This window comes from Melanostigma gelatinosum (assembly GCF_949748355.1).
Source record: "Melanostigma gelatinosum genome assembly, chromosome: 17".
NCBI lineage: Eukaryota > Metazoa > Chordata > Actinopteri > Perciformes > Zoarcidae > Melanostigma > Melanostigma gelatinosum.
The window spans coordinates 23721738-23734148 of record NC_136650.1 but is presented as its reverse complement, the minus strand read 5'-3'; the positions used below and the strand labels follow the sequence as shown (position 1 = coordinate 23734148).

General features: G+C 45.7%; 1 protein-coding gene across 1 annotated transcript; it reads left to right on the top strand.

The window, feature by feature from the left end:
- The first annotated feature begins 597 nt into the window (after positions 1-597).
- lrp12 (low density lipoprotein receptor-related protein 12) lies at positions 598-12099 on the top strand. The gene is made up of 11 exons (XM_079287592.1): positions 598-1099; positions 3573-3629; positions 3713-3848; positions 4255-4454; positions 4739-4986; positions 6884-7033; positions 7142-7363; positions 7601-7867; positions 8072-8274; positions 8373-8505; positions 8591-12099. Exons 1-11 carry the CDS (start codon positions 1057-1059, stop codon positions 9506-9508), a joined length of 2577 nt encoding a protein of 858 aa, XP_079143718.1. The 5' UTR covers positions 598-1056; the 3' UTR covers positions 9509-12099.
- The last annotated feature ends 312 nt before the right edge of the window (positions 12100-12411 follow it).

Below are 12411 nucleotides of genomic sequence, written 5' to 3'. Positions count from 1 at the left end.
ATTGACGTCAATAGAGCATCTTTATTATTATTTATACCATCTGCTTTACACACAGTTATACATAGTTTGATCTCTACTAATATGAGGTATCGTAGAGACCTGAACACAGGCGGATACAGTATAACATCAGTGATGACAGGAGGAGCATCTCAGCACTGATAGGCTATCAGGAGGAGCAAAATAACACATACAACACACACGCACATGCAATAACACAACACACACACAATAACACTTCACTTTATCCTATGTTCCACTTTATTGTGTATTTTACTTTATCTTATATTTTCTGTAAATTTCTGTAAAAGTGTTTGTACTTTGCATTGCCGATTGTTGTTATATGTTGCGCACCTCCCGTCATGTCAAATTCCTTGTATGTTCAACATACAATGGCAATAAACGGTTTCTGATTCTGATACAATAGCACACGCATACAGATGGATCATGACGTCACACATACTCACACACTCAAACACGCACACACAGATGGATTCATGACGTCACTCTCTGTGGTCGCTGCTGCGGACTGTTGTTGTTCTAATGCTAAGCTAACGGCTATCACTGAAGAGGTCGCGCTGCTAAACTCTCTCCCGGTTCTGTTCATTAGCTCGGGTTAGCTCACATTAACCCGGGTTAGTGGAGGAGGACGGGTTAGCTAGCCGCTTAGCTTCGTTAGCATGTTCTATATAATCGACCAGTGTTGTTAATGGTAGCTCGTTAGCCTGAGAGCTAACGTTAGCTGTGGTTATGTTGTAGGACCTGATATCGTAAAACACTATATCTAATAATGTAATATAATATCCAGAGTTAATAATCCCGTCATGTCTCAGAACACAGAGCTGTTCCTCTGAGCTAACGCTAGCTGTTAGCCGGAGCTAACGGAAGTCTTTGTTCGGAGCCGGGTTGTGATGTTAGCATTGTTATCCTAGTTAGCCGGTAGATTAGAGCAGACACAGAACAGTTAGCTGATGCTAAGCTAACAAAGGACGTTCATCGTGTTTTCTGAGCTTTGAGGCTGACATGACGTCAGTGACCTTCATCATCTAAAGGGTTATTATGGCCCTCAGCCCTTCGGTGGTCTACATGCTGGTCCTATCAGGTGAGTTCACTGACTCAGGATCAGATATGATCATAAATATAACCTTCAGTGGTCTACTTGCTGGTCCTATCAGGTGAGTTCACTGACTGTACGTTTATGATCAGATATGATCATAAAGTCATGTTTATGTTCTGATACTTCTGTTATTATATTAAAACAAAGTAATGTGAGAACAAGATCGCATTTTTAATCGCATTGTTATGCGCAAAGTTCAACAATTAATTCAAAAGTAGTGTATTGTGCACTTTTATTTTGAAAGTACTGCTATATGAACAAAAGGTCAATAGCATTTGGTGTAAACACTTTAAACACATCAGGTTGTTGTTAGCAGCAGTATTCCCTTCACACAGCAGCAGTTATAACAGTTATAATGATTCTGATCATAGATATTCAGCCGGTGTTCACAACTTTATCTTCATGTGTGTAAGAGATGATATTTAAATATACTTCTATAATCATTTCTTTTTTTTACACATATGCAACGCTGATAACCATAATATGGTATTTGTTATGAATGTATGTTGGTACATAGAGGGTGATAAGAAGCTGTACGTGGTGGGATTTAGGACCCAGGGGAATGTGGGGGAAGGAAACAGGAAGAGACGCCACACAAACAGCTGTTCACCGCTTGCTGCAGGTTCTTGTGTTCAAAATGTTGCTTAATAATAAAAAAAACTGCGTTAACGCGTGATAAAATAATAGTCGGCGTTAATTAATTAATGCGTTAACGCGATAATAACGCGTTAACTTGCCCAGCATACATATATATAAATACATATATATGTATAAATATATACATACGTATATTTATATTTGTTAAGTTTCTTTAAGACGGCTCTGATGTCAGAATCAGAACCGTTTATTGCCAAGCAAGTTTTCACCTGCAAGGAATTTGTCGTGGTGGAAGGTGCATAACATTCAACAACAAACAATAACATTTAACTGTCAAAATGACATAAACTATCAAATAACAATTAACTATCAAATAACATTTAACTATCAAAAACAGTCTGCACAGTGCAGGAAATATAAACATATTTGAAATGTACAATAAGATATATAACATAGGATGTGGAATAAAGTGCACACAAAAACAGATAACAGGACTGTAAACCAAGTGAAGTGTATGAATGTTAAAAGTGACGAGTGTGTTTAAATAGAGAGACAGGGATGTGCAGGGGAGAGACCAGAAGGAAAGAGACCAGAAGGAAATGTCCTGGGGATGACAGAGTCAGTGGGGGACCCGGGCTCTGTTAATGAGCCCGACTGCCGACGGGAAGAAACTGTTTTTGTGGCGTGAGGTCTTGGTTCTGATGGACCGCAGCCTCCTGCCAGATGGAAGGGGCACAAATAGATCATGTCCAGGGTGAGAGGGGTCGGCAGCAATCTTTCGTGCTCGCTTCAGGGTTCTTGAAGCGAACAGGTCTTGGAGGGAATGCAGATTGCAGCCAATCACCCTCTCAGCAGAGCGAATGATGCGCTGCAGTCTGCCCTTGTCCTTGGCAGTTGCTGCAGCGTACCAGACGGTGATGGAGGAGCAGAGGATGGACTCGATGATGGCTGTGTAGAAATGCACCATCATTGTCTTTGGCAGGTTGAATTTCTTCAGCTGCCTCAGGAAGTACATCCTCTGCTGAGCCTTCTTGGTGATGGAGCTGATGTTCAGCTCCTACTTGAGGTCCTGGGATATGATGGAGCCCAGGAAGAGGAAGGACTCCACCACGTCGACGGGGGAGTCACACACAGTGATAGGGGCTGGTGGGGCTGCGTTCTTCCTGAAATCCACAACCATCTCCACTGTCTTTAGAGCGTTGAGCTCTAGGTTGTTCAGACCGCACCAGGTCACCAGATGGTCAGTCTCCCACCTGTAGGCGGACTCATCCCCACCAGAGATGAGTCCAACAGGAAGTCTGTGATCCACTTGCAGGTGGAGTCGGGCAGCTGGTCTTTCCTCTGTTGTAAATTGCTTGATCGCATGTTTACTTTTATTGTGAAGAGCATGAAAACGGAAGTGATTTTACTGTGAAGAGACAGGAAGTAGCATGATACATGCTACGTGCTATGATACGACAACAATGACAACGATAAATGAAAACCTAACGTATATGTCGGGTGCAAGAGAGCGGACTGTTCACGGTAACAGTTGTTAAACTGCAGTTTTCAGGAAGTAAAGTGTTCCGTTCAAAACCAGACGTGGGTTGGTCGTCATTAGAAGCTCCACTTCACAACAACTGCTGTGCGCCGCTCTTTTTTCCCCCTTTTTTTCTCAAACATCTCCGCGACTTATTGAGTGGCGTAATAATCGTGCGACACAACGAATCGATGATGCAATTTGATAATCGATAATGAAAACTATTTTGATAATCGATTATTATCGATTTTATCGATTCGTTGTTGCAGCCCTAGTTTCTTTAAAGTGATTTGACTGAACTTCCGGTTTCCGTTCTGTTCATTGTGTTTGTGTCTTTCCCAGGATGCATTGCTGCGTCTCAGAGGAATGACAACGTCTATGTATCAGGGATTTCTAACGGTAAGTTGGTAGCAACTACGGTGATGTCACAACCACGATGTCACATCAGCTGAGCTTCAGCTTCTCACTCTCTGTCTGTCCAGCCTGTGATGACGTGGCGGAGCTCCTGCGGGCGTCCAGCGGCGTCATCACCAGCCCCGGTTGGCCCTTTCAGTATCCGGCCAGGCTGAACTGCAGCTGGAACATCAGAGCGCGACCTGGAGACACCGTCACCATCAGGTAACACTCAGACTGTTACGAGGTTCAGGACCAGTCAACATTGAGGGAACGGGGTTCAGGACCAGTCAACAGAAAGATAACAGGGTTCAGAACCAGTCAACAGAGAGGGAACAGGGTTCAGGACCAGTGAACAGAGAGGGAAAAGGGTTCAGGACCAGTCAACAGAGAGATAACAGGGTTCAGAACCAGTCAACAGAGAGGGAACGGGGTTCAGGACCAGTCAACAGAGAGGGAAAAGGGTTCAGGACTAGTCAACAGAGAGATAACAGGGTTCAGAACCAGTCAACAGAGAGGGAACGGGGTTCAGGACCAGTCAACAGAGAGAGAACAGACTTCAGGACCAGCCTTCAGAACCAGAAGCTAGCGGAGGACCATTTAATCAATACTTTCTCTTCTCTGTTCGTAGTTTTCAGGACTTTGACCTCCAGGGTTCCCATCGTTGTTTGGCAGACTGGATGTCCATCAGCAGCTACAGGAGCCTGGATGGGCTCCGGGTTTGTGGTTCCTCCTTGCCACCACCTCATATCTCCCAGGACCACGTCTGGATCCACTTCCACTCTGACGACGGTCTGACAGGAAAAGGCTTCCGACTGTCCTACATCACTGGTGAGGACTTGTAGAGCGTCGAAGCTTAGATGGAGCAGGTCACAAATGTGGTTCACAGATCTCTGGGTGCAGTGAGGTTTGAACACGCATCCCTGTCTGGACTTTGATCAGCAGAACCTCCTGGTTGGAGTTAATCCTCTTAGCTGATCCATGAGGAGGTCCAAGGGTCTGAAGCAGATGATATTAGGAAGAGTTCAAAAGTCCTGATCAGTTTGAGGGTGGTGTTGTCACATTACCAGATGTTTTAAAGTCATCCATCAATCACCAATAATATCCTATTATAGGTAAACCAGAGGCCTCCAGCTGTGACGTGGACCAGTTCCACTGCTCTAATGGGAAGTGCGTCCCAGACTGGTGGCGCTGTAACTCCATGGACGAGTGTGGAGACAATTCGGACGAGGATCTGTGCGTGGAGTCTCCATTCTCTTTCCAGCCCTGCAGTCTGAATCAGTTCCCCTGTCTGTCCCGGTACACCCGGATCTACACCTGTCTGCCCCACAGCCTGAGGTGTGACGGCAGCATCGACTGCCAGGTAACAAACCAGTTCTCCCAGTCCAACACCAGCCATGATCGTGTTGCTCCACAGCTAGACGAGCATTCTTCTTCTGTATCGATGAACAAACGGGTTGAAAGTTCAAAGAAAGAAAAACATTACTTTACTACTTTACTGCTACTTGGTGCAATCTGACTACTGCCCCTGGTTAAAGTTGTCCATGTTTACAGTTGTCCCTGGTTACAGTTGTCCCTGGTTACAGTTGTCCCTGTTTACAGTTGTCCCTGGTTACAGTTGCCCCTGTTTACAGTTGTCCCTGGTTGCAGTTGTCCATGTTTACAGTTGCCCCTGGTTACAGTTGTCCCTGGTTACAGTTGTCCATGTTTACAGTTGTCCCTGTTTACAGTTGTCCATGTTTACAGTTGCCCCTGGTTACAGTTGTCCCTGATTACAGTTGTCCATGTTTACAGTTGTCCCTGTTTACAGTTGCTCCTGGTTACAGTTGTGCCTGGTTACAGTTGTCCATGTTTACAGTTGTCCCCGTTTACAGTTGTCCCTGGTTACAGTTGTCCCCGGTTACAGTTGTCCATGTTTACAGTTGTCCATGTTTACAGTTGAACCTGTTTACAGTTGCCCCTGTTTACAGTTGTCCCTGGTTACAGTTGTCCCTGTTTACAGTTGCCACTGTTTACAGTTGTCCATGTTTCCAGTTGTCCCTGTTTACAGTTGCCCCTGTTTCCAGTTGTCCCTGGTTACAGTTGCACCTGTTTACAGTTGTCCCTGGTTACAGTTGCCCCTGTTTACAGTTGTCCCTGTTTACAGTTGTCCCTGGTTACAGTTGTCCATGTTTACAGTTGCCCCTGTTTACAGTTGTCCCTGGTTACAGTTGTCCATGTTTACAGTTGCACCTGTTTACAGTTGCCCCTGTTTACAGTTGTCCCTGGTTACAGTTGTCCCTGGTTACAGTTGTCCCTGTTTACAGTTGTCCCTGTTTACAGTTGTCCCTGGTTACAGTTTTCCATGTTTACAATTGCCCCTGTTTACAATTGCCCCTGTTTACAGTTGTCCCTGGTTACAGTTGTCCATGTTTACAGTTGCCCCTGGTTATAGTTGTCCATGTTTACAGTTGTCCCTGTTTACAGTTGTCCCTGGTTACGGTTGTCCCTGGTTACGGTTGTCCCTGGTTACGGTTGTCCCTGGTTACGGTTGTCCCTGGTTACAGTTGTCCCTGGTTACAGTTGCCCCTGGTTACAGTTGTCCCTGGTTACAGTTGTCCCTGGTTACAGTTGTCCATGTTTACAGTTGTCCCTGGTTACAGTTGTCAATGTTTACAGTTGCCCCTGGTTACAGTTGTCGCTGGTTACAGTTGTCCATGTTTACAGTTTTCCCTGGTTACAGTTGTCCCTGGTTACAGTTGTCCATGTTTACAGTTGTCCCTGGTTACGGTTTTCCCTGGTTACGGTTGTCCCTGGTTACGGTTGTCCCTGGTTACGGTTGTCCCTGTTTACAGTTGTCCCTGGTTACAGTTGTCCATGTTTACAGTTGCCCCTGGTTACAGTTGTCCCTGGTTACAGTTGTCCATGTTTACAGTTGTCCCTGGTTACAGTTGTCCATGTTTACAGTTGCCCCTGGTTACAGTTGTTGCTGGTTACAGTTTTCCCTGGTTACAGTTGTCCCTGTTTACAGTTGTCCCTGTTTACAGTTGTCCATGTTTACAGTTGTCCCCGTTTACATTTGCCCCTGTTTACAGTTGTCCCTGTTTACAGTTGTCCATGGTTACAGTTGCCCCTGTTTACAGTTGTCCGTGTTTACAGTTGTCCATGTTTACAGTTGCACCTGTTTACAGTTGTCCATGGTTACAGGGTTGGACCCTGCTTGCAACAGCTACATGGTTTAAACATTTTATTTATTTTCCGACATGTTTGTTTTGACCCAGGACCTTGGGGATGAGATCGACTGTGACGTTCCCACTTGTGGAGAATGGTTGAGGAACTTCTACGGCTCCTTCAGCTCTCCAAACTACCCCGACTTTTACCCTCCAGGAAGCAACTGCACCTGGCTGATCGACACGGGAGATCACAGGAAGGTAACCTCTGACCTCCATCCTCAACACAAACACCTGGGAGAGAAAGATTTACTTCTTTGGGAGATCTAACGATCTTCGTCCTCCTTCCCCGTCCTTCATCTTCTGCAGGTCGTCCTGAGGTTTACCGACTTTAAACTTGATGGGACGGGATACGGCGACTACGTGAAGGTCTATGATGGCTTGGAGGAGAACCCTCGCCGTCTCCTCAGGGTTCTCACCGCCTTCGACTCCAGAGCGCCCGTCACTGTGGTTTCATCGTCGGGTCAACTCCGAATTCACTTCTACGCTGACAAGATCAATGCTGCCCGAGGGTTCAACGTCACCTACCAGGTGTGTTTATTTAACCTGAGTGATGTTTCATATGTATTTAGTGAATTAGACGGCTTCTCTTGTTCCTGTAGCTCTCTCTGGGTTCTTAAAGTGGACGGGTTATTTTGTTCCTGTGTCTTTCTCTGGGTTCTTAATGTAGACGGGTTCTGTTTAACTTGTTCCTGTCTCTCTCTCTAGGTTCTTAAGGTGGAACGGTTCTGTTTAACGTGTTCGTGTGTGTATCCTTGGGTTCTTCAGGTGGACGGGTTCTGCCTGCCGTGGGAGGTTCCGTGTGGGGGTAACTGGGGCTGCTACACCGAGCAGCAGCGCTGTGACGGGTACTGGCATTGTCCCAACGGTCGTGATGAGCTCAACTGTTCTTCGTGTCAGGAGGATGAGTTCCCCTGTTCTAGAAACGGAGCCTGTTACCCTCGATCGGACCGCTGCAACTATCAGAACCGCTGCCCCAACGGTTCTGACGAGAAGAACTGCTTCTTCTGCCAGCCCGGTAACTTCCACTGCAAGGTACCGACAACCTGTCAGCTGATCAACATAGAACCCACAAAGTAAACACACAAAGAACATGAAGTTCTACTAGAACCTGAGAGACTTTTCTCATTTCTCACACTTTAACATTAATTGACTAATAAGCATCGCAGCAACCAGTAAATATGCAACAGAAACACACGAATCTTCTGCCGTGTAACACGTCCTCTGACCTTCCTGCAGAACAACCGCTGTGTGTTTGAGTCGTGGGTCTGTGACGCTCAGGACGACTGTGGCGACGGCAGCGACGAGGAGAGTTGTCCCGTCATCGTTCCCACCAGAGTCATCACCGCCGCCGTCATCGGCAGCCTCATCTGTGGACTCCTGCTGGTCATCGCCCTCGGCTGCACCTGCAAGCTCTACTCGCTGCGCATGTTTGAACGCAGGTGAGAACCGACTCCGCCTCTGATTGGTCACTGCTTCTGTGAATCTGGTTTGCTATTGGGCCGATGTGTGATTCGAGCCGTGCGATTGGCCGTTGCAGGTCGTTCGAGACGCAGCTGTCCAGAGTGGAAGCGGAGCTGCTTCGGAGAGAAGCCCCGCCCTCTTATGGTCAGCTGATCGCCCAGGGCCTGATCCCACCTGTGGAGGACTTCCCAGTGTGCTCTGGGAGCCAGGTACAGAGAATCAGAACCAGTCTTCAGAACCTTAACTGTGAATTCACAGTACAAGTCTCTATTGTGTTCTGCTCTCTGTCCTCAGGCGTCCGTCCTGGAGAACCTCCGTCTGGCTGTCCGCTCTCAGCTCGGCTTCACCTCCCTGAGGCTCCCTTCCTCGGGTCGTCATACCAACCTTTGGCGCCGTCTCTTCACCTTCTCGCGGTCACGGCGGTCCGGTTCTCTGGCTCTGGTCTCTGCGGACCTGCAGGACAGTGCCGGCACTGGGAGTTCAGGTTCAGACCTGCTGTCTCCGGACTCGGATGACACGGACACGGAGGGCGAGCGGGGGAGGGGCGCGGTGGGCGGGCCTGTGGCCCCCCTCCCCCAGAAGACCCCGCCCTCCACCGCCGTGGAGGCCGTGGTGTTTGTGACAACCTCCGTGACGCCGACGCCCACCTGTGGGCGAGGCCGTGACCGGCTCAGAGAGACTCCGCCCCCCTCCAGCCCTGTTCCTGTGGTAACTCCCGGTCCAGATCCTGAACGTCACAGTGATGCCTCAGAGCTTCAGGCTCCGCCCACCTCTGCCCTGCAGCGACTGGCCCAGAACTTGCACCGCCTCGCCAGGAACTTGACCAGAACCAGCCAGAACCTACAGGACCAGATCTGGACCAATCACAGTCCACTTCACCAGCTGGAGACAGGAAGAGGTGGGGCCGAGATCACGGAGCAGCGAGAAAACGGAGAAGAAGAAGAAGACGTGGAGCTCCTGATCCCCGTCTCCGACTCTGACTCCTCCTCCTCCTCGCTGGTCAGCGATATCCGACAACCACTGCTAGAACCGTATCCCTCCTCTACTACAGGCCACGCCCACCGCCATCACCGCGGAAACGGTAGTCGAAGAGGGCGGGACGGCCCGTGCGAACATTGTGGGATGGTCCACACGGCTCAGATACCTGACGTCTGTCTGGAGGCCACGGGGAAGACAGAGAGCAGCGACGACGAGCTGCTGCTGCTGTGCTAACAAGCTAACTGACAGACAGTTAGCTAACATGCTGCTGTGCTAACAAGCTAACTGACAGACAGTTAGCTAACATGCTGCTGTGCTAACAGGCTAACTGACAGACAGTTCGCTAACAAGCTAACTGACAGACTGATACTAACCTGATACAACATCCACAGTTAGCTAACATGCGGCTCTGCTAACAAACTAACTGACAGACTGATACACAGTTAGCTATCATGCGGCTCTGCTAACAGGCTAACATGCTAATTGACAGGCTAAAGGCCTTTTCACACCGGGAACAAAAATAATAACGAATAGAAAATGCTGAATATTCGCTGGTGATTTTTTTTTATCTTTGAAGATTCGTGCTCCGTACATTCCACCGAAATTTTAAATCTCACATTGTCAGTGTTCAAGACTCTGACAATGTGGTCACGTTTCCTTTGAAGCGTGTTATTGTATCGAGTGTAAGTTCTGAGCCTCATTGCATTGGTTTGCATCATTCATGACTGGACTGAATCACATGTGTTCATTATTATGGGATGGCCAATACAAGGCCTCATGGTCAGTTTCCGTCTCCGTGGATATAAAGACAGTGAGCTCATGTGCTTCCATAGCTGGTAATTTAAAAAAACACTGAACTGCAAAATAATAAAGATTTGGATTCGGTGTGGATCTGTTCATAGAGATAAATAAATACATTATTTATATATATATATATATATATATATTCACCTTACTACTGCTGATACTGCCCCAACATCTCTTCACTTCATAAACTAACATCTCAAACTGGACTACAGCTAGCAAACATGCTAACAGATTTGATTGAAGTACAACTAACAAACATGCTAACAGATCTGACTGGACTACAACTAACAAACATGCTAACAGATTTGATTGGACTACAACCAACAAACATACTAACAGATCGGACTGGACTACAGCTACACCTGTTAGCATGTTAGTTTGATTCAACAATTGTCAGTTAGCTCTTAGTGATGTCAGAGATGAACGGACCAATCGGATGTCACTGATTGGTTCTAGTGTTGGTGCAATGATTAAAACTCTTCTCGCTGCAGGCACACTTCCTGCTCATGGGTACGACTAAATTGTGTCCTGACGGAACAAACTGATGAGAACATTCAGATTAAAATGATTGGGGAACCTGTTGGGACTCCTGGTGCAACTGTTTAAATGGTCCCCCTTTGTGCTGTTAAACAGAACTAAGGGAACGATCAGGGTCATGTGACCAACAGAGGCAGCCAAAGATATCAGGCTAGTTGAACTGTAGAGCCAACAAAAGTCTGTTCCACCAGGGTCCAGTAGAGTCTACAAAGAGATCCTTCTGGATCTGTCTGGAAAGGGAATGTTCTGGATCTGGATTTGTCTGTAGAGAGAACGTTCTGGTTCTGGATCGGTGTGGAAAGGGAACGTTCGGGATCTGGATCCGTCAAAGAGAATGTTCTGGATCCGTCTGGAAAGGGAACCTGCTGGATCTGTCTGGAAAGAGAACGTTCTGGTTCTGGATCCGTCTGTAAAGAGAACCTTCTGGTTTTGAAACGTCAAGAGTCACGTTTACACTTAATATTCAACATAAAACCAGAACAGTTCGACGGTTGAGAACCGAACAGGACCAGACCTTTAGAACCACTTCTCAGGGTTCAGAACCTGACCAAGAGAACCAGATGTATAAACTGTCATCAAAGTTCTGGTTTATGATGATTTGAATTATGATTTTGTGACATCAAACTCCTCTTCCTCATCTTCCTCCTCTTCTTCCACCTCCTCCTCTTCTTCCGCCTCCTCCTCCTCTTCTTCCGCCTCCTCTTCCTCCTCCTCCTCCTCCTCCTGCTCTTCCTCTCAGACTGAAGCGTTTCAAACTGACCCGTCTGTATTTATGATCAGTTAGTTTTTGGTACTGAGATGTCAGCTGACCTCGTGTGAGTGTGTATATTTATTATTATTATTAATATGATGATGGTTGTTGTTGTTGCAGGAGTACTTCACCCCAAAATCTGTTTCCTGGAGTTCTTAAAGAAAACTTTTCTTCACGTCGTTAAGATGTAAAATTACAGAACTGAATTCAGTTACAGGAGAAAAAGATGAACGTTCAGTTTAACAAACACTAAATACTTCTGTTTACATATTTTAACCAATACAAAGATAGATTACTGATGACATTTTAAAGGTAATTAGTACTTCAATGTTAAAGTAAACCTCCGAGACATTTATTTAGTTTTCCTCGTGTTCTGATTGGAGGCGTGAGAGGAAAACAAAGAAGAACTCAATATATACACACATATATATCAATATATATATATATCAATATGTGTGTATATATATATGTGTGTATATATATATATATATATATACACACATATATATCAATATATATATATATAAATGTGTGTATATATATATGTGTGTATATATATATATATATATATATTATTTAGCTGTGAAGTACTACCTTTCATTTGTTGTGTGGAGCTGTTTTTTCTGCATGATTCAAGTCGTTTGGTGTTTTTCTTTGTAAAGCTGTTTAACTTCACAAAAGATTAAAGGTTCACATTTCATCCGTTTTATTTTAATAAAAAACATAAAGATAGAATCTCTCTACACACTAGTACACATTAAATACTTGGTCCGTATCTACCAGACATAGTAATACAATACTTTAAATATTCATGTAACAATACTTCAATCGAAGCAAACCGGTGGCGGAATGTAACGAGGTAAATTTACTCACAATTTAGAGGTACTTTATACTTCTCACAGTAAATATTGTACTTTTTACTGCACTACATGTATTGTAGTTACTTTATAGATTCAGAGTATTATTCAACAACTGATGTATTATTATTGAAGGTTGAACTAGCAGCAGTACATAGTAATTATGTACTGATGTCATTGAATAC